Source organism: Egretta garzetta, unplaced genomic scaffold, assembly GCF_000687185.1.
Source record: "Egretta garzetta isolate BGI_Z169 unplaced genomic scaffold, ASM68718v1 scaffold442, whole genome shotgun sequence".
NCBI classification, from domain to species: Eukaryota; Metazoa; Chordata; class Aves; order Pelecaniformes; family Ardeidae; genus Egretta; species Egretta garzetta.
Genome location: NW_009258961.1, coordinates 1,885,892 through 1,904,362, shown reverse-complemented (window position 1 = coordinate 1,904,362; position 18,471 = coordinate 1,885,892). Strand labels below are relative to the sequence as shown.

The following is an 18,471-nucleotide window of genomic DNA, read 5'->3' as shown; positions in this document are numbered from 1 at the left end:
ACTGTTAGCCTCCTTAGCCTCAGTTCTGCACCTCCTTAGCCTCAGTTCTGCACCTCCCTTTCTTTTTCCTATCCTGAGTTATGTATTTTTTGGCAGGTGTTTTCCAACTAAGTTACAGCCTCCTCAGGTAAGGGACTGCTTGTGTGAAGGCCATTACAGTGCTTTAAAACTTTCTAAGGGGATTTAAACATCTACTTCATTTACATATATATGCCTTTTTAATGTATTTGTTAGTTTAATCAAAGGACCAGCCTGACAGCAGCCTCAAAGAGCAAATAACTGGAGAAATGCTTTCTTGAGTTGGTACAAACTACATCCTACAAATAAGTCTACGGAGATTTAAGGAAGTCACGTGCCATTTAAGATGACTGGGGTTTTGTTACTTAATTTTCTTAGCCTTTTCTGAAAGTCTAGCTGATCTACTCAGTGTTGTAACCAAGTGTTATTTCTCCTCCTGCCTTAAACTCTGTGGGAGTACAAGGTTCTGTTGAGGTGGACTTCACTGGTAGGTGTGGGGCTTGTAGTTTAAAATGGCATGGTTAAAATGCATAGCAGTGCCTGGCTCAATGCAGCACTAATAAAACATGCTATACTAATTTGGGAAAAGGTCAGCCAAGGAGTAGAATATAAGAATTTAATGAGGAAGTATTAAGAATCCAATATATTTAATAGTATTTTATGCACATTAGCCCAAATATTCCTAAGTGGCCAGTATTTTGGATGCTGTATTTTTGCGAGCTCATCAAAGGCTTGTTTTTCGTACCTGAATCTTACTTTGACTTGAGATAGATCTGCAGAGGCTTAACATCTTTAAGCTGTGGTCTTAGGTGATGTAGGGTGCGTACCCAAAGTGATAAACTAGTGGTTGAAAATTTAATCTATACTGATTGACTACATAGGGTAGTGAAATGTATTTCAGACTTCTTTATTTTTGTTTTGTTAAACTTAACGATAAATTTTAAAAGGTGGGGTTTTTTCCTGTAGTTTCTTGCCCTTTGAATTCTTCAGTGATCTCATTGCCTGTTAACAGAACTGATTTTCTGCATTAGTTTCTAGTGAATATGGGTAACTTAATGTGTTGGCCCCTTCATTTTGATTTCTTCCCCTGTATTGGACAGGGAAGAAAAAAAATCATGATCTGTTTTGTTTCTGGAGAACACTGTGAACATGTGAACTATCTGCAGCTGCCCTTGGAAAAGGGCAGTGATTTATTGAGGAAAACTGAATTGCAAAACCTTTTTCCTCCCCAAAATCAACAGCTTGACTGAGTTTAAATAACTGACTTTTCATATCCTTTCATCACACACAAAGACCTAATCCTGAGACTACTTGAGCCACCAATGTAGGCTGTGGCTGAGACCACCACTGAATGTGCCATTCCCTTCTCACCACACACAAAACACATTGACTGCAGCTTTATGAAGTGAAAATGCTGAAGAAAAGGAAAATGTGAAGGAGGTTTCCACAGTCATTTCTTTAAAAAAAAAAAAAAAGGCAAAAAAAAAAAAAAAGCTGCTGCATCTGGATATTAGGAACAAAAAGTGCCTCAGACTGGAATAATAGCTTGGGTCACTTGCTTTCGTATGTGCACAAGAGTGGAACTGCTGTGCCTTGTTTCAGTACCACTGACCCCTGCATTTTATTGTGTGAAGATGTCAGGGAAAGTGTGTAGAAGGAATTCCAGGATCTTTTAGTTTAACAATGACGTCGTTATTTTGTGATTCCTGTGAGAGGTGGGGTTCTGGGGGATTTGTTGTGTTGTTTTTTCCAGTTTAGCCTGGTTTTGTATGTATGCATGTGTGAGTTTTAAGAGATATTTTTATTTATTAAAGAATAGTTCTTTCTGTGCATTTCCATGTGTGTGCTTAAGATACACTCATAAATATGTTGTGAGAAAATAACCAGTGGTGGGATCTATGTTAAATGTCAGTGTATTCTCTTTAGCCTGGTCTGTAGAACAGTCCTGTATCTTGGAGAAACCTTTTGGTTTGCCTTGTGCTGAATCCTGGTAGTTTTGCTTGATGGTTAGATCACAAGATTCTGCAGTTGTGCTGACGTTGCAATGAAAAATAAATTAATTTAAAAAAACAGTTGTCTGGTGGCACTTGACTACTGAAATCTCAGTGAACTTCTCTGCAGAACTGATGTTCTAACTGTACATTCCCAAGATGCCTACTACAGCGCATTTGCTAGTGTATAATGAAAGACCAATTAAGGCTTAAAAACAATAGGGACTTTTTTTTTCATTGGTTACTTTTGAGCTCTATTTTCAGAAAAAGTTAAAATGATCAGTTATTTGATATTCATATGTGCTTTCAGTTTTGCTATTCTCTTTGAAATAAAACAGGGCTATACACTGTGTTGTTAAAAAACAAACAAAAAAGTGTCCGTCCTGCCTGCCTGGTCATCATTATCCCACCACCCTGCTTCCCCTCTCCCCCCCACCCCCAAAAAAAAAGAGGGGCGGGATGTTGAGGAGGAAGAAGAGGCTTGGGTTGCACTTGTGTCTCCAAGACTAACGTGCAGGAGCTGTGAGTTTAGCAGACACTTGTCTAAATAATGCAGTTCTTTATTGACCTTTCATTCCTCTGTCCTTGAATGCCTTGATTGTTAAATCCCAGTAGCCAATTAGTCTTCTTGATGGTGACCAGCAGTGGAGATAATTTGTGCCAAAGCTATTGCTGGTCTCTACTCTGTACCTGTCATCACATTCCTTTGAATAGAAGGATGAGTGTCTTGCATCATATGGACTGCGTATTTACTCACATTGTTGGTATGTGCCCAGGATAAAACTTGTAAAGTCTGGAGTCAGTGCTAATAGGAGGATTCCTGTTTACATGGACCTCAGTTTTCTAAGGAAAGCTGAAGGTCTGTTCTCACTATAGCGGTTGTATGCAATCCAGTGCAATCCTTTCCCTCACCCCATTTATTTTTCCTTTTGCGTTAGTGTGTAGAACTTTAGTAAGAATCTGTAGGCGTGTCGTTATCCACATATTAGTGTCCAGGCAACAGATATCACTGCAGTAACAGAACTAATTAGCGTGGGAATGTGATGTACCTTTTTTAATATCTAAGGGGGTTTATTTGCTTGCTACTAATAAAATTTGAAAATGTAACCCATTATCTGACATGGGAAAAAAGATAAAATCATACTGAAAAATGTGATTTCATTACCTTTTGTCATCTTGCTTCCTGGGGTTTCCTTTACCACTTTTCTGCTTTTCTTATTTTTCTTAACTCTTTTTTTTTTCTTTTCATTTTTATACTTCACTGTTTATATAGTAAATACGTAGATACTACTTTTGTTACTGTGCTATTCCTTCTGTTTTCTCAAGGAATGTGGAATACTGCTGTTTTGAATATAGTACTCAGAACCAAAAAAAAGCTAACTTTCACTTAGTGGATTCCTGTCTTCTGTATTTCTTTGTCTAGAGCATGGGAGCGTCATGCGACGCAGTCTGCATTTCTCTAACATTTTGAACAGATCGTGGCTTAGCGGTAGGAAGACAAAAATATAGCTGTTCTTGCAGTATTTTGGTATGTCCAGCTGAAACCCGTAAATACGAAATTTCGATCAGGTTTAAATCTGCCTACTCCAACTTGGTTTCTCTGTTTTCTTTATCAGATTACTCTCAATACATTTTCTGCTACTAGAAAGCAGGGTAGTTGTATGGAAGTCCGGTGATGTGCCCCAGTTCTGTGTGGTCTGGAAATCTCCCCCCTTTTGGTTAAGATGAAATTTGTAAAAGTTCCAGAGAGAGATTCCATTCATCTGGGGCTCTTTATACCTGTTGGAAGGTATTTTCTTGTTTGCTTTTCTTACTGTGAAAGAGGGCAAAGTAATACTCTGACGTACCTGAACTCAGGTTCTGCAGTTTTCTCCTTTTCTTCTTGGTCCATCTTTCTATCTATACTACTTCTGCTTTTGGTGCCAGAGTGGAAATTTTATTATTATTTATAGGTATTTACCTGACTTTTTAAGCATTATTGCAACCTTTCACATCTGTAGCTCAAACTCATGATTATTTCTAAGACTTCTGAAGATCATTAACATTTCTAACACTTCACAGTAGCTAGAAATCTTTTAATTCTGCCGTCAGTCATAGAGTGTAACAATCCTGTTCCAAATGGTGATAAGTACAAATCTTCTAGATTGCCTTAAACTACTGATATACTATAGATAGGACAATGTGTGCTTATGAACAAATTAGGATTTCACTGTTCAGCAAAAGGACTAGAGATTTCACTTTTGATTCAAGAGGGAAGGGGAAACTTGGAGGTAATTTCAATTACTAAGCCATATAGCTGTCGTGTGTGTGTGTTAAATCATTGTGCATATTTATGCCCAAAACAAACACGTGGGACAAGGAATTATCTTTAGCAAAAAAAGACTGTATCTCATAGAAATGCGCTGCCAGGGTTGTGTGTGCACCTCATGCAGAACATAAGAGCTTTTTTTTCTTGCTGAAGCTGATATTGAGGCTGCCTGGTGAACTCGGCAGCTGATTTGAAAACTCCAGACAAGTTTGTTCTTCAAAAGGTAGAGGCTGCAGTGTGGGCAGTTTTATACAGCAAAAGATGAGAGTTCAGCTGGAAATTGGATGTCACATGTCTTTGGGAAACTTATACCTCTTTGTGTTACATCTGTGTTACAAGATGGTTTTGTATCATTTAAAAAAAAGGATTCATTTGGATTGCACTCTTGAAATAGTAAAAATTTGTGTGTTAAGAAAGGCTCTTTCAAGGGCTCAGTAATAGCTATTTCTGCAATGTGGAAGAATAGGATGCTGAGTGACTGTATTTTCTAAATCTCTTTTTCTTTCTGTTTTTCTTAGTGGGTTTTGAAATCAGTCTAATGTTCAAGTAAGCAGAGCTGTCTTACTGTGAAAGTCACTTGTATGCTAAATTAATGGGTTTAGATCTTCTCTTTTAAAACTGAAAACATGCTGGCTTTGGTACGCAATTCAGTTGTCCATCCTTCTGTTAAACATAACATAGTAGAGATAAAATAATGTGATACTGTGGAAAAAAAAATCATTTTCCTCACTGATAGAAAGTCTGGATTTTGGGGTCAGACCTGGTATCAGTTACTTTGGTAAGTGTGTCTTTGTTGATGGTTTGTGATAAGTTAACTTCTGAAAAGTCTCCTTGATGGTCTTGGAGCATATTTGTAACAAATTATGAATGAGCATGCACTTACCACAGTAAATAATGTTTGTTCTCTGCCAAAGAAGTTTTGTTTTCCTTCTTTAGATGCCACTAGGTTCTGTACCTGCAGAGAATTGCTGAACTGGGTGAAACTTGATGGTGTGGTGAGAGACTGGTGCAGATTAGTTAAAATATGGTTGCTGAAAGCATCAGGCCACCATTAAGCTACCAGGAGCTGAGTAATCACTGAACAGAATGTAGTACTGAAGAATTATGAGTCAAGAGTTTATTTTGAATAGGAAAGTAGTATTGTATAGCCCTATCAGAGTAGCAAAGCGCTGAGGAAGTTAGGAAGAAACCCAGAGACAAGCTAAAAAGCATTTTTTGCGTATCTGCAACCAGACAAGAACAGAAGGTAGATTTATTTCATAGAACAGCTGATGTTGTAATCCTTAATATTTTTCATAGTTTTCAGTTTAACTGGGGCAGAGGGGCTGCTGTGGAACTTACAGAAATATGAGCAGTACTTCATTCCACCTAAAAATAAATATATGAATAGTGTTTTTTAAATAGCAAGAACAAACAGTAAAATGGTTAAAAGCTTGTAATTGCTGTAGGCTGAAGAGCTGTGTTACTGAAGAACTGATACTCTTTTTTAACAGAAGAGCCCACAGTTCAAATGTAGTACAAAGCTTGTAAAGTTGCTGAAAGACCCAGAATTGACTTCTGGCAAAACAATTAGACTTGGCTGAGCAGAAAAGGTCATGCAGTTGAAATGGAGGTATCCTTGGGGCAGGCGCGGGGCTGCTTGGGCGTTATGGCCATGAGGGCCAAGAAGCCTGAGGCAGGAAAGTCTATATAGCTCAAAGATGGAGTTTGCAGAACTGCAGCATATGGGGCAGCAGCATCTGTAAACAAAATTTTGCCAGACATTTGGAAAAACTGGGAAAAAATGTGCACAGCATGGATGAAAAGGTCATGATAACATCATCATTTCATTAGCTCAGAGGAATTCCTCATGGGAACAGTGGACAGTATTTTAGCATAAGTTAATGGACTAGACCAGGAGAACACTAAATAATGCCAGTCACAGCAGTGGTCCATCTAGGTCAGCAGTAGTGGTAGGAGATGCTATCTGGGGAGAGCATGAGAACCTGTCTGCTTTCTGTGGTCCATTCCCTGTTTATCTACCCCAGAATTCAGAGTTTTGTACTGTGAATTTTGTACTTTTGCTATCCATTTTTTGCATCATTTTTTATCAAATTGCTAAGATCTGCCTTCTGCAATGGAATAACCTGAAAGCAGTGAGATACTTCCTGATTTTTCTGTTTTGCCCTATGTATATGTGCCCCTTCTATGGAATGAAAGCAATAATTATCACTGAAAGAAAAACTGCTTTTAGAAGGGTTGCAAGTGCAATAAGACCAAGGACAAATATTGGTGAATCAGCCTCTGCTGATAAAGTGCTAAACATATGAGCAATGAACAAAGTAGGAAATCCACCATTTATAGAATCATAGAATGTTTTGGGTTGGAAGGGACCCCTAGAGGTCATCTAGTCCAACCCCCCTGCAGTGGGCAGGGACACCGCTAACTAGATCAGGTTGCTCAGAGCCTTGTCCAAACTGGTCTTGAATGGTTCCAGGGATGGGGCCTCCACTACCTCTCTGGGCAACCCGTTCCAGTGTTTCACTACCCTCATTGTAAAGAATTTCTTCCTTATATCTAGTCTAAACCTACCGCGTTTTAGTTTAAAACTATTACCACTTGTCCCCATTGTTGAATCAAATGTTTTTATTTCATCTGCGTCTGTGCTCAGTGGGGCTGTCTTGGGCTTATATAGTTGGGGAAAAGTTTTGGAAATGGCTTCCAGGAGGTAGGAAGGGAACAGAAATTGTCAAGCCATTCTTTATTTTCCTTCAGAAGTATCAGTTACTTGGCCACAGGGACTGATAGAGGAGATACAAAAATGCATTGCTCTGGGAATCTTGAAGCAAGTGGAAGAACCAACAAAGTGACCATGCTTGGCAATGGCGGGGGGTATTGGAGTCACAAAATCCCTAAATTAATATAGTGGAAAGGGATGCTTTCCGCTACCTTAGAAGAAGAGTAACTCTGGGAGGGTTGGGTGGTGCCAGACATTTTTCTGTATTGTTTCAGGCAGGTTCTGGCAAGAGCTGTTGAGAAAGCAAAGCATGTGTGTGTGCATGTTCTACACTCTCTGATTAATTCTGTTTCCTCAAGCTACCATGTAAAATTGTGCTTGGCATCTGAGGTGTTCACTGGGAAGATACAACATATTTGTCATGATACAAAGAGCACTATAGTTTATGTGATGACTTTTTGTGGTTTTTCCCTTGGGAAAAGAACAGTGTAAGAATATAGCCAGGGACTGTGGACATTTACAGAAGACAACAAACTTAACACGGCTGAACAACAAAACGTATTAACTTTTTATATCATTTGTATAGGGAGAGCAGAATAAAGTTGTAACTAGCTTCCTATATCTTCAAGAAGAGGATCTCTCACTTTAGATCCTCATTGCAAAGTCGTACCTTGCTGCCCAAATCACTGAGAACACTTTCGTACAGAAGTGCCTGGTGGACACAAGGTGCAGTAGAAGAAAAGCATTTGAGAAAATCAAATTAAAGGTCCTCCTCAACTTTTTACTGCTTATAAATAGAAAAATACATTGTCCACAGAAATTTACAAGAATGGATGTTGGCACTGTCCTTTTTTGTGCAACGGTATTGGTTTCCATGTACAGTGGGTATCAATAGGAGCCGCATGTAGAGATGTATGTGTAGAGATGTGATAAGTAGAGGCCATAGCTTTGGCCCTGATAAAAGCTTGTTTTTTCATGGAAAATCTGGATTAGCTGGAAGTAACTTATTACCATGGCCAAGGGGTCCTGGCAACTAACTTCTTACGTGAGTGAAGATAATTTATTATAAAAAGGAAAATAACCTCTATATGATGTAGGAATGTAATGCAGAGTATTAATGGATGAGTATTTTTGAGTGTCTGGCAAAACCACAAAGTCCAGAGCTTGACTATGCATCTGTTTCTAAAGCATCGATATCTGGAAGTCTCAGACAACATATGGACTGTGATTTTTGAGAACTGCTGTTGTGATCGAGACCTGCATAAGACAGCTAAACCTCTTGGCCCAGGGTGCCCAGAAAGGCTATTTTGAGCCCTTGTTGTAGGGTAGGAGATTATTGACGATAGGATGCTGTTTAAATACAACAGAATGGTGGCAGTGCCGATGTATTAAAGAAAACACCCTTTTTATTATAAGATCACTTGTTAAAGAACAATTGGACACAGTTCGCCCTGATCTCAAACAAATACCATTAAGTGAGGCTTCTCGCTTAATGGTAAAAGCATGCCAAGTCAGATGAATGAGCATGTTGGTGGCACAGAAAACATTTGCCCTGAGGAGCTAAGTGTATGCTTGTTTGCTTGGAAAAACAATGATCCAGGAAGACTATCTTATAGCGACAAGAACAAATAGAAGGTACTAGCACTAAGGATGTGATTGGGAATTTTGAATACATTTCTGTAGTATATCTGACAGATGTATTCAGCCCATTTGCAGTGACATATGGATTTAGTTAGGTAACCTCTTGTCGACTAATTGCAAATAGCAGGATTCAGAGGGGAGAGGATGTCTTGCAGAAGATAAGGTGAGCTTGCTGTTTTTGAAGCTTTTAGAGCTTGGCAGTATTTAGTTCTTACTTTTTTTCCACTCAGTTTATCTGAAAATACAATTCTCATTTCTTTCCCAGCTGTGCCTTTTTTTTCTCTTTTCAGTGCATTGGTTGTCTTGTCTTTATATTCCCAATTTTCTCATGGATACACGTTTTTCTAAAGCTGAATTAACACTGACTGAGAGCTGTCATTTCCGTCAAAGATTGCTGTCACTGGTTGCTTCAGAAAAGGACGACGTCTGAGATGTCTTTTAAATATTGGAGTTATGTGCAACACTTTTTCTCCTGTACTCATAAGTCTTCATTACTTTTTCTCTCAAGACAAATCTTTTTCTCAAGACAAATCTGTTCCTGACAGTATGATGCAGGCAATAGTATAAATAGCCATATGTACTTTTTTAACCAGTTCCGAAAGAAAACCCGTAAATTTTATTAAAAAGGTAGTTTAAAGACAAGACTACACGCCTCAACTTGGCCACTTTAAGTGAGTAAAATGAAGTAGAACTTTTTATGTACTAGGGTTATGGTACAAAGGTAAAGGGTTTCTATGTGGATGTTTTCTGGTTTTTTTTGTAATAAAAGAGAAAAAAACACAAAATCTACTATGTGGTTCGATATGCTGCTCTGGATGCAGCTGGCCCAAATGAAGTGTTTATTGCTCTGATCTGCTCATTGCAATGTCTTTTCCCCCGGGAAGCTTGTTCTCTGCTGTGCCAGGGTAGCCAGCTGCCTCTGCAGTTGTGCTGTAACAGAGCTGTGGGACAGTCAGTCCAAAAAGTCCGGTTTGAAAAAGTGTGTTCAAAGAAAAAAAAAGTATTTAAGGAAAAAGAAAATGTCAGAACTGGATTAGGGATTGATTGTGCATGCAGTTATTTGGCAGAGCCAACGAGGAAATAATTTTAGTCAGGGGGAGGGGAGGAGGAGGAAGGGTGATGCCAAGCAAGTATGAACAGAGTGGGGTTTTGTAGTTTCTTGACCTGGCTTTGCTTCAGACAGCACAGCCTGACTGAGAGTGCCCTAAGTTAATGCAGTTAAGGTTGCAAACTTGAAATCCAGGATATGCACCGTTGCTATTATTAGATTAGTATGGCTTTGTGGCAGTGTCCATGGGCTAGTATAATCCTTGGGAGTGCGTATTGGGGTCCAGGAAGCAGGAGTTGGGGGCGGGGGGGAAGGTGTGTTTGACTTCTGCTTAAATATTGGTAAAGCTGGTCCTGGAACACCACAGTTCTTGGATGGGCTTTGACTGCAGATACAGTCTTCAAAATTTAGGTATCTGCTTGTTGGGCTTTGGGTGCTTACTTTGCTGTAGTCAGAGGGCACGTAGTCAATACAGTTAGGGGACTCTTGGGAAATATTCAGCCGTAAGGTAACTAGGTATCCACTTAAAGGTTAGCTGAATGACACCCTAAACTCAGCCAAATAGGACAGGAGCTTTGCTATGTAGGTCACATGTAGACTCACACATTCAGGTCTCTGAGTCTCAAATACCATCCCTTGGGCTCCAGTCATTCAATAGAGATCCCACCAGGTCACCAGCTGCAAGTCCAGAATGGTGTGGTTCCTAGGGTAGTAGCTGCTGTATCATAGCTGTCAAACCCAGCTTGGCACCATTCATCACACTAGGCACTTACACAACTGCATGGTACCCCTTATATTTTATAAGAGATGCTGAAATAAATTGTAAGGTCCATTTTAAAAAAAAAATTAAAAAAAAAAAAGACAAAATTTCATTTTGAATGATGGAGAAAAATGGACGACCTCAAAGGTCTGACTCTGTTGAGCTCATTAGAAGACAAAGGTGATTGATAGGTACTTTCACAAGCAGATAAAGGACTCTAAGAAATAAGGGTACCTACCCACTGGAACAAAGTGCCATCAGACCTGAGGGGTTCAAAACATCTCTACGGGAAGGCCAGGTGCCTTTTTCAAAGAAGTACATGTGCCAAACATGAAATATTGAGCTCAGGGTGTAACTGATACAGAATGGCAGTCATCTATAGGATGGTTGACATTCTTATGAGACATCTTGAACTCTCTAAATTTTGCTTTGGCATTTTTGTCCTGTCAGCTTTATTAAATGACTTCAAATGGCTTAAAATTTGTCGTAATATTCGTAACATTATATAAATGATACAGTTTCTGCAAGAAAGGGAAAAGCTTATAGCTTGTGATTTATGTATGGCTTTATAGCATGTAATTCCCATGTTTTTCCAGACTGTTACAGGTGTTTTCTTATTGTTTCTTTACTTCACATTAAATGCTTTTCTATTGCATGGTTGTGGTAGAGAAATACCATGTTCTTCCTCGATCAAGACCTGTTTGAGACAGAAACTCCAGAATGCCACTCTCAGCACCTGTAAGAATTACGATTATGTAGGTCATCAGAAGATGAAGGGAAAGCACGTGTTTTGCAAGTGAATGTGCTGATCAGAGCATTCACTTCCCCAGAGGGTTATAGGAGGGCATGTTTGCTCTAGCGAGACAATAAGACAGGAGATTTCTTGAGGAAAAATAACAACAGTGAATGGAGTGACTGACCAAAGCATGAGGGAAGTCTCTCGGGACTCTTGCAAACAAGAGGATGACTCCCAACAGAAACAGCACATGCTTCTCTGTACTCTAGTGATAGAGTATGTGCAGTCTGTGAGTGGGCGATTCTTCCTTCTCCAGAGAAACGAAGCAAACTTGAAGGTGGACATTGGACAATATGGATCCATCTGGAAGCAAACTAGATTTCTCCATCCAGGTCTTTTCAGTCTGGGTAGCCTGTACATCTGTTGTCTTTTGTGTAAGGTGGCCTTGTTTCCAATACTGTGCAATAGCTATAAAATGTAATTTTTAAAAATTTGGCTATTGTTTTTTGCATAGTCAGTACAGAAGACTTTTAAATGCTAGAATTAAGAAATACGGTAAAAGATACTGATTTCGTAGGCCCTATTTCTTCATGTAGGAAAATTTTGCATGCTTACAGTTTTCAGTTGTAAGCTGATCCTGCTAGACGAGGTTTAGATATCCAGTCCTGAGCGTTTCCTGCTGTGCAAACTGAATGCCTCGCTTACCGCTTGTCTCCAGAGAGGAGAGCAGTCAGACTGCTCCTGTTATCGTTATCGTCAGCCTGCTGATTATCTTGGGTCCTCCTGCTTGCACGCAGTGAAGCTGCTAGAAGTTGGGGCAGTCTTCAGCTGAAGAGGTTAGTTATCTCTTGTGAAACTTGGGAACGAAAACCTTTGCCTTACCTCACGCAGTAACTACATGATTACAGTCTGCAAATAGTTGTGTCTGGCTTTCAGACTGCTTCATTAAGAGTTAATTTATATGCAGGTTTGGTTTTCCAAAAAAACAACACACATGACTGATCCACCCTATCATAAATTTTTATAATGATAAGGTGGTGCAGGCTCATCTAAAATTCCTTCCAAAGGCGGTGTCAGATTTTTACTTTAGTCATCCTAACCATCTTTTCCTTCCCTGTATTTTCGCCATAGCAAGCCTTTGTTTATATGAGCTGGATCCTAATAGTTCTACTCCCACTCCCACCAGCACTTTGCAACGTATTCTGGATTATCGTCACTAAAACTTCAGTTTGGCTTTTTTTCATTTTTTATTAAGAAACTTTTTATTTTCCTCAGAATTCTTTTCCTCGAAGCAGCTTTCCTCAGTGCTTCACTTCAGGTTTGCAGCTGGTGGTATGAGGAGGCAGAAGTACTTCAGAGACTGCTTTGTTGTGACTGCCTAGGAGGTGGCGGAGGGAGAAGGGGATGGCAGCAGGCGTATAAAGCAGATTTGGGAGTGAGTTGTCAGAAGGGAGGAACAGACTTCGATCTCTATTTGCCGTGGAGGATGGAGGTGAGGGAGCCTTTAGAAACTGGCTAATGGATGGATGGCTGACAGACTTGGCAGAGGCAATGAGCAGTACTGAGAAAAACAGTGATCTAGAATGGTGAAAATTTGGAGGGAGCCAGCAATATTTATTTCCCTTCTCATCCCACGATAAAAATTAAATACACTTAAAGGGTTTTAAAGAACGCCAAAAAAGTAGAAAGTAGAGAAGGGCTGACGGCAGCACTAGTGCGGAATCAGGGTGCTTTGTTTTGCTTTGTGCTGACATAACCGTGTGTATAATTGATCCAAGTGAAATACCATGCACTCTCTCTGCCACCTTACCTCCTCATGATGAAATCTAGGTAAAATGTTTGCAATCTACTGTATGTATCTAGAAGGTCAAACAACGTGATGCCGTCAACACCTTAACCCACAGATGAGCATTGTAGTGGTAATGCAGCTTCCTTCAGAGCTTCTACCCCATATCTACCCTATAGCTATTTACATCCTTAATAGATTTATGAGACCCTATAATGTGCTTTCAGGATCTGGGAGATGCAAGGCTGTTACGCTGATAAATCTTCTATCACGAGCTAAGATCTTGCCTAGAGCCGAAGACTGAATTGTGCTGACTCATGCAGTTGTAATGCGTAAGGTGTGTGGGTTTGCTGTTTGGTCAGGTGAAATTAGGGTAAAGTCAGAGAAGCCTCAAGAAAAAAACAGATGTAGGGGAAAAGGTTGTGCTCGGTTTTGGCTTTAGAGTGTGTGTGTGTGGGCTACCAGAAGCCCAACAGGAAATGCAATGTTTCACAGGCACTTCCATTGAAACTGTTTGAAAATCCAGGTAGCTCTCTGGTATCTGACCTCAGCTGACGCGTTGCTTAACTTTTCCAACTCAATGCACAGGTAAAGGGACAGAAACCTTTTTGCTGTAAGACACACGTTCTTGGGACCCGGTAGTGACTAATTCACGTTTGACCCAAAAATCAGGCCGCCACAAAGTTCAGCTGGAATCTATTTGTGCATCGTATGTGATGATGAAGAAGGTGGCTCCTCTGCAGTCCATAGAATGGAGACATTTTAGAAAATATTGTCATTTCTAAGGTGTTTGTTTATGAAAGTAATACAGGAACTTAGTGGTGCGCTAGAATTCCAGTTGCCTGTTTTTTGTAGAGGGTGGGTTTCTTTTGGGGTTTTTTCCCCCTTTTTTAAGGAGCACATGGACACACCCTGTTTTCAGTGTGCCAGGACTCCTGGCATTCATACATACATACACAGCTGGTGTTCTGAAAGAAATGTGTGTGCAGATACTGCTTTTCTTAGTGAATTCAAACTGAAAGTTCGATGTGAAGTGGTCTGCAGCAAATGTGAGATCTAATTCAGAAATTTGGGCCAGGATCCACTGTCCTAAAAAACAAAGCTTCATTCCACATTATATCTAGTAAATATAACTAGAGTAAATCCAGGTTTAGCCCAGTTGTTCATCTTGTACTCTTAAGTAAACCTGGTAAAATAAGCCTCTTGTGACACTTCTCTTTGCAGTCTTTGCTTTTGTCTTATTTGTAACGTTCCCAATGCAATCCTTTGGAAAGAGAAAGGTCACTCTCTCCGATACTGTTTTTTTTTTTTTAAATGGGACAAAGTTGGCTTTAGGAGAAAAGTGACAAGTCTGTGTTGAAAGTTGGCCTTTCACCAGTTTCTTTTTACCTGGAGTGAAAAAACATACCCCTGATGCACCATATATCTTGGATCAACTAAGATTAGTTGTCTATTTCATCAATCATATATTATTTTTTTACAGCAGTCACAGAATAGTCCACAAAGTAAGACATTAATGTTCAGTCAACCAGTTTTGTAGACATTTCTTGAAGAACAAATAATGCATAAGAAAACCATAAACTGCACGATTAACCAAATTAGGTATTACTGTAATTTCTTCAAGTTGCTTAAAAATAGATCTCGCTTATATGTTATACAGTGCATCCGCTCTTAAATTTGGTAGTTATGTTTAAATATTTAAGTGTTTCAATAGTGTTAAATAGTTTTATACTTGTTCTAAATTAAATTCTTCTGGCAAAGGGTTTTTTATTTTGTTTCTATTGTGTTGCAGACTCTCCTACAGATTTTTGGTGTGGTGGCTGTGGCTGTGGCAGTGATTCCTTGGATACTCATCCCCTTAATTCCACTATTTGTTCTTTTCATTTTTCTTCGACGATATTTCTTAGACACTTCAAGAGATATTAAACGTCTAGAATCCACAAGTATGTAGTTTGGCGGGACTTAATGTTAGTTTGAACCCTGCTTATTATTATGTGAAATGCTAGTATTTTACAGACAATCCATCAAAGATTTTTTTTCTTTTGCTATGCAAATAACTTCCTTATTGCCTTCGTTCTCAACTAGTGAATTATATGCTTAACTCCTGTTTTCCATAATGATAAACCTTAGGTTTAACTATCTGTAAGTAAAGCTAGTTAAGAACATGCTAAGTTGCTGGTCTTTGGGACCTTGCATGCACATACTAATGGTGTTTCTGACCTAATCTGACTCTTGTGCCTGACTTTAGCTTGCCTTTGATATGAAATATTAAGCATTATGAATAACAAACATGGGTGCCTCATGTCATTAATAAAGCTCAAAGAATTTCTTCAGTGACAGCTATTGTTAAAAATGTAAGACATTTTTGTATAAATTAATCTGCCTGGCTGTCTGACTGATTCTAATTGAGTAAGAGGGCTTTGATTAAAGATATCACATATTTATTCTAAAAGGATACAGTACAGTAACTTGTATGTTTAAATGTAAAGTAGTGGGATTAAAGATTAGTGTGGTACAAAAAGAATTAAATGTAGTCCTTCAGCTATTGCTAAGTTACTCTCATTTCCCTTTGTAGCTCGAAGTCCAGTGTTCTCCCACTTGTCGTCGTCTCTCCAGGGACTTTGGACTATTCGGGCTTTGAAAGCAGAGGAAAGATTTCAAAAATTATTTGATGCACACCAAGACCTCCACTCAGGTTTGTGATAAATTGACGTGAAAAATCAAATACTTTGCTCTGTAGGAGGGAAATATCTTATGCCCTCGGCGACATGTATATAATGTACATTAAAATCAGTGGGAGCTGTGCATTTGTCTCTTTAGGGTAAAATTTCTCTGTTAGAACAAAAAAGTTATTATCTGTAAAGATTTGCGAGTTTACTTTGGGCTGTAATATCATTTGAGATACCCATGCATATGTTTTAACAATGTCTGAGATAAACATTTTAAAGTATGCCTGCTAAGAATATTTAAAGAATCATTTTTGACATTTTCCTGGATTTCATCTTTAAAAAGATGGGGGGAAGGGGGAAACAAGCTATATTATGAAGCATTTAATATTAAGTAGTGTGCTAGGAGTGGGCAGAGATGATTAATATAAATCTTCTTGGAAAAGTTTCAAAAATCTCACTTTTTTCTTACTTTGAGCAGGTTTGAGGGCTCAAATCTAATATACGGAACTAGCATGACCAGAAGGTGTAAAATATTAGTATTCTGCAAGCATAAGTAATATAATTCAGGTTTGCGCTGTGATTCTTTACCTTCTGTCAATTATGTTTTCTCTATTGCAATGTTTTTCAAAATGCAGCAGAATGCAGGTTTGCAATTTTGTGTTTGTTAGGTAAGATCTTGAATTTTCCCTGTCTTAAGACATACAAGTATATTCTATGGCTTTTTTGTAATTTATAGACCCCTAAGGTTTCAGACCAGACCAACTGCTTTTTTCTGAAGTAGTACAGTTTATCACAGGTTGTAGAATCATGCACACTGACTTCCATGTTGAGCCCAGTAACTAGTGACTGGGGAAACATCTTCCAGGGAGGCACCTCCAGCTTTGAATTCCCCATTTCTTAATATTTTCAAGTCACTAGTTATCCAAACAAATGAATTTTACAGTAGCTGATAGTGAGGGAACACAAAGTTGTTTTTTAAGCTTTGTATTAAAAGACACCTTTAGTCAATAAACAGCATATGGAAGTTTCACTGTACAAAGAGGACCGTGACCTTTAAAAGAAATATTATCTTGTATTTAAGGTCGCACCTAAGGAACATAAACACACTCTTTTCCAGTTGATTTTATGCATCTCTCTAACAAAACTGTCAGTAGCACCCCTCCTGGGCAGTTCAGGAACTTGCTTTTGAGATCAAGCTTCAGTGCTTATAGTTGCACTCTTGTGTACCTCCATGCCTAGTCTTGGTGTCTCTCCCACGAGAGTATTCAGGGTCTGACAGCTTGCTTAGTGTGGTGGGGGGGGTTTGGTCCTTTGGGGGGAGTATGAGCCAGTGGTGTCCCTGGACAGCAAAGGCAGCCAACAACATCTGGGCTGTGTTAACAGGAGCACAGCCAGTGTAAGGAGGAAAGTGATTATCCCCCTCCGCACTTGTTAGCCCACATTGGGAATGCTGCATCCAGTTTTGGATCCCCAGATACAGGAAACTTGCTTAACAAACCGGAGTGAGTTCAGTGCAGGGGCCACTAAGATGGTCAGGGGACTAAAAGGAGAGAACACCATGTGAGGAGAAGCTGAGGAAACTGGGCCTGCTCAACTCGTAGAAAAGGCTTACAGAGGATTTAGTAGATGCCTTCCAGTACCTGCAAGGATGTTACCAAGAAGATAGTCAGGCTATTCACAGTGGTATGTGGTGGGAAGATCCAGAAAATGGGTCTAAGTTGAGAGTGGAGAGGTTTAACCTGGATGCAAGGAAAAAACTTACTCACCATGAGGACAGTTAAGCAGAGGAACAGGTTGCTCAGAGATGCTTTACAGGCTCCATCCATGAAGATTTTCAAGACTTGAACTGTATAAAGCATGGAGCAACGTGGCCTCAGAGCTGGCCCTGCTTTGGGCAGGAGGTTGAACTAGAGACCTCCTGAGGTTGCTTCCACCCAGAATGATTCTTTGATACTACATGTGTGCAAGTAATAGCTGATAGAAGAGGATACCTTTCATACTAGCTCACAGAGTTGGAGTCCTGAGTTCTTAAGTCTCGCAAAGAAATTGAAATTCTGCATCGCAGAAAGCTCTCCCAACCAGCAATGATTTTGTTTAGCGCTTTTGGCTAGAGTGGTATCCTCCTCTCTATTTAGGGCTCAGCCTAGGAAGCAGGACATTCGCTTTGAACCGTCTTTCAGGGATGCCTATGAATTTGATACTAAAAAACCTTTAGATTAAAAACATCTAAAAGCTGTGCTGAGTTTCCTTCCTGCCAGTGCAACGTCTCTATAAGCAAGCTCATGAGTCATCAGAAATTACACCATGATGAGTCTTTGTTAGTCCCCACGATTGCCGTATTCCTTCCTGCATGCACAGTGACCCCGGGTACATAGGGAAGTTGCAGAATGACCCACCTCAAGCTGGCAGTTCAGTGCACCTTCCTGGACAGCAGGATCAATGGAGCAAAACCTTGGAGCTGAAAAATCTACAATGCAAGTGTCCTATTTTCTCATCTTACAAGTATGCTGTTGCACCAAAAGTGACCTTTCATGTCACCAGGAAGCTGCCATAGACTGTTTCCAGGGTCACCTGCCTCCTGGGTTTCAGAGGAGTACCTAAATTAGTATGGTGAATTAAATTTCTGGAACTAGGTTTGTGACTTGATGCGGCGCTTTCTTCTGCATATGTCATTCTATGTGCCTAGGTGTATGACTGTCCATCAGACCATATCAAATGTCTTGTTTAATGAAACCAGCTGCTAAATGTCTGGTCAGGCATATGCAGTTAGAGTTGATGTAAACAGGACTAAGAGGTTA

The 18,471-nt window shown here is 39.6% G+C and overlaps 1 protein-coding gene across 1 annotated transcript in view; it reads left to right on the top strand.

Moving 5' to 3' along the window:
- Positions 1 to 18,471, top strand: part of ABCC4 (ATP binding cassette subfamily C member 4) — a 154,296-nt gene that overhangs the window by 91,385 nt on the left and 44,440 nt on the right. The window contains exons 21-22 of the mRNA XM_009634600.2: positions 14,797 to 14,947; positions 15,580 to 15,699. Coding sequence (XP_009632895.1) covers positions 14,797 to 14,947; positions 15,580 to 15,699 — 271 coding nt within the window. The remainder of the gene's footprint in view (positions 1 to 14,796; positions 14,948 to 15,579; positions 15,700 to 18,471) is intronic.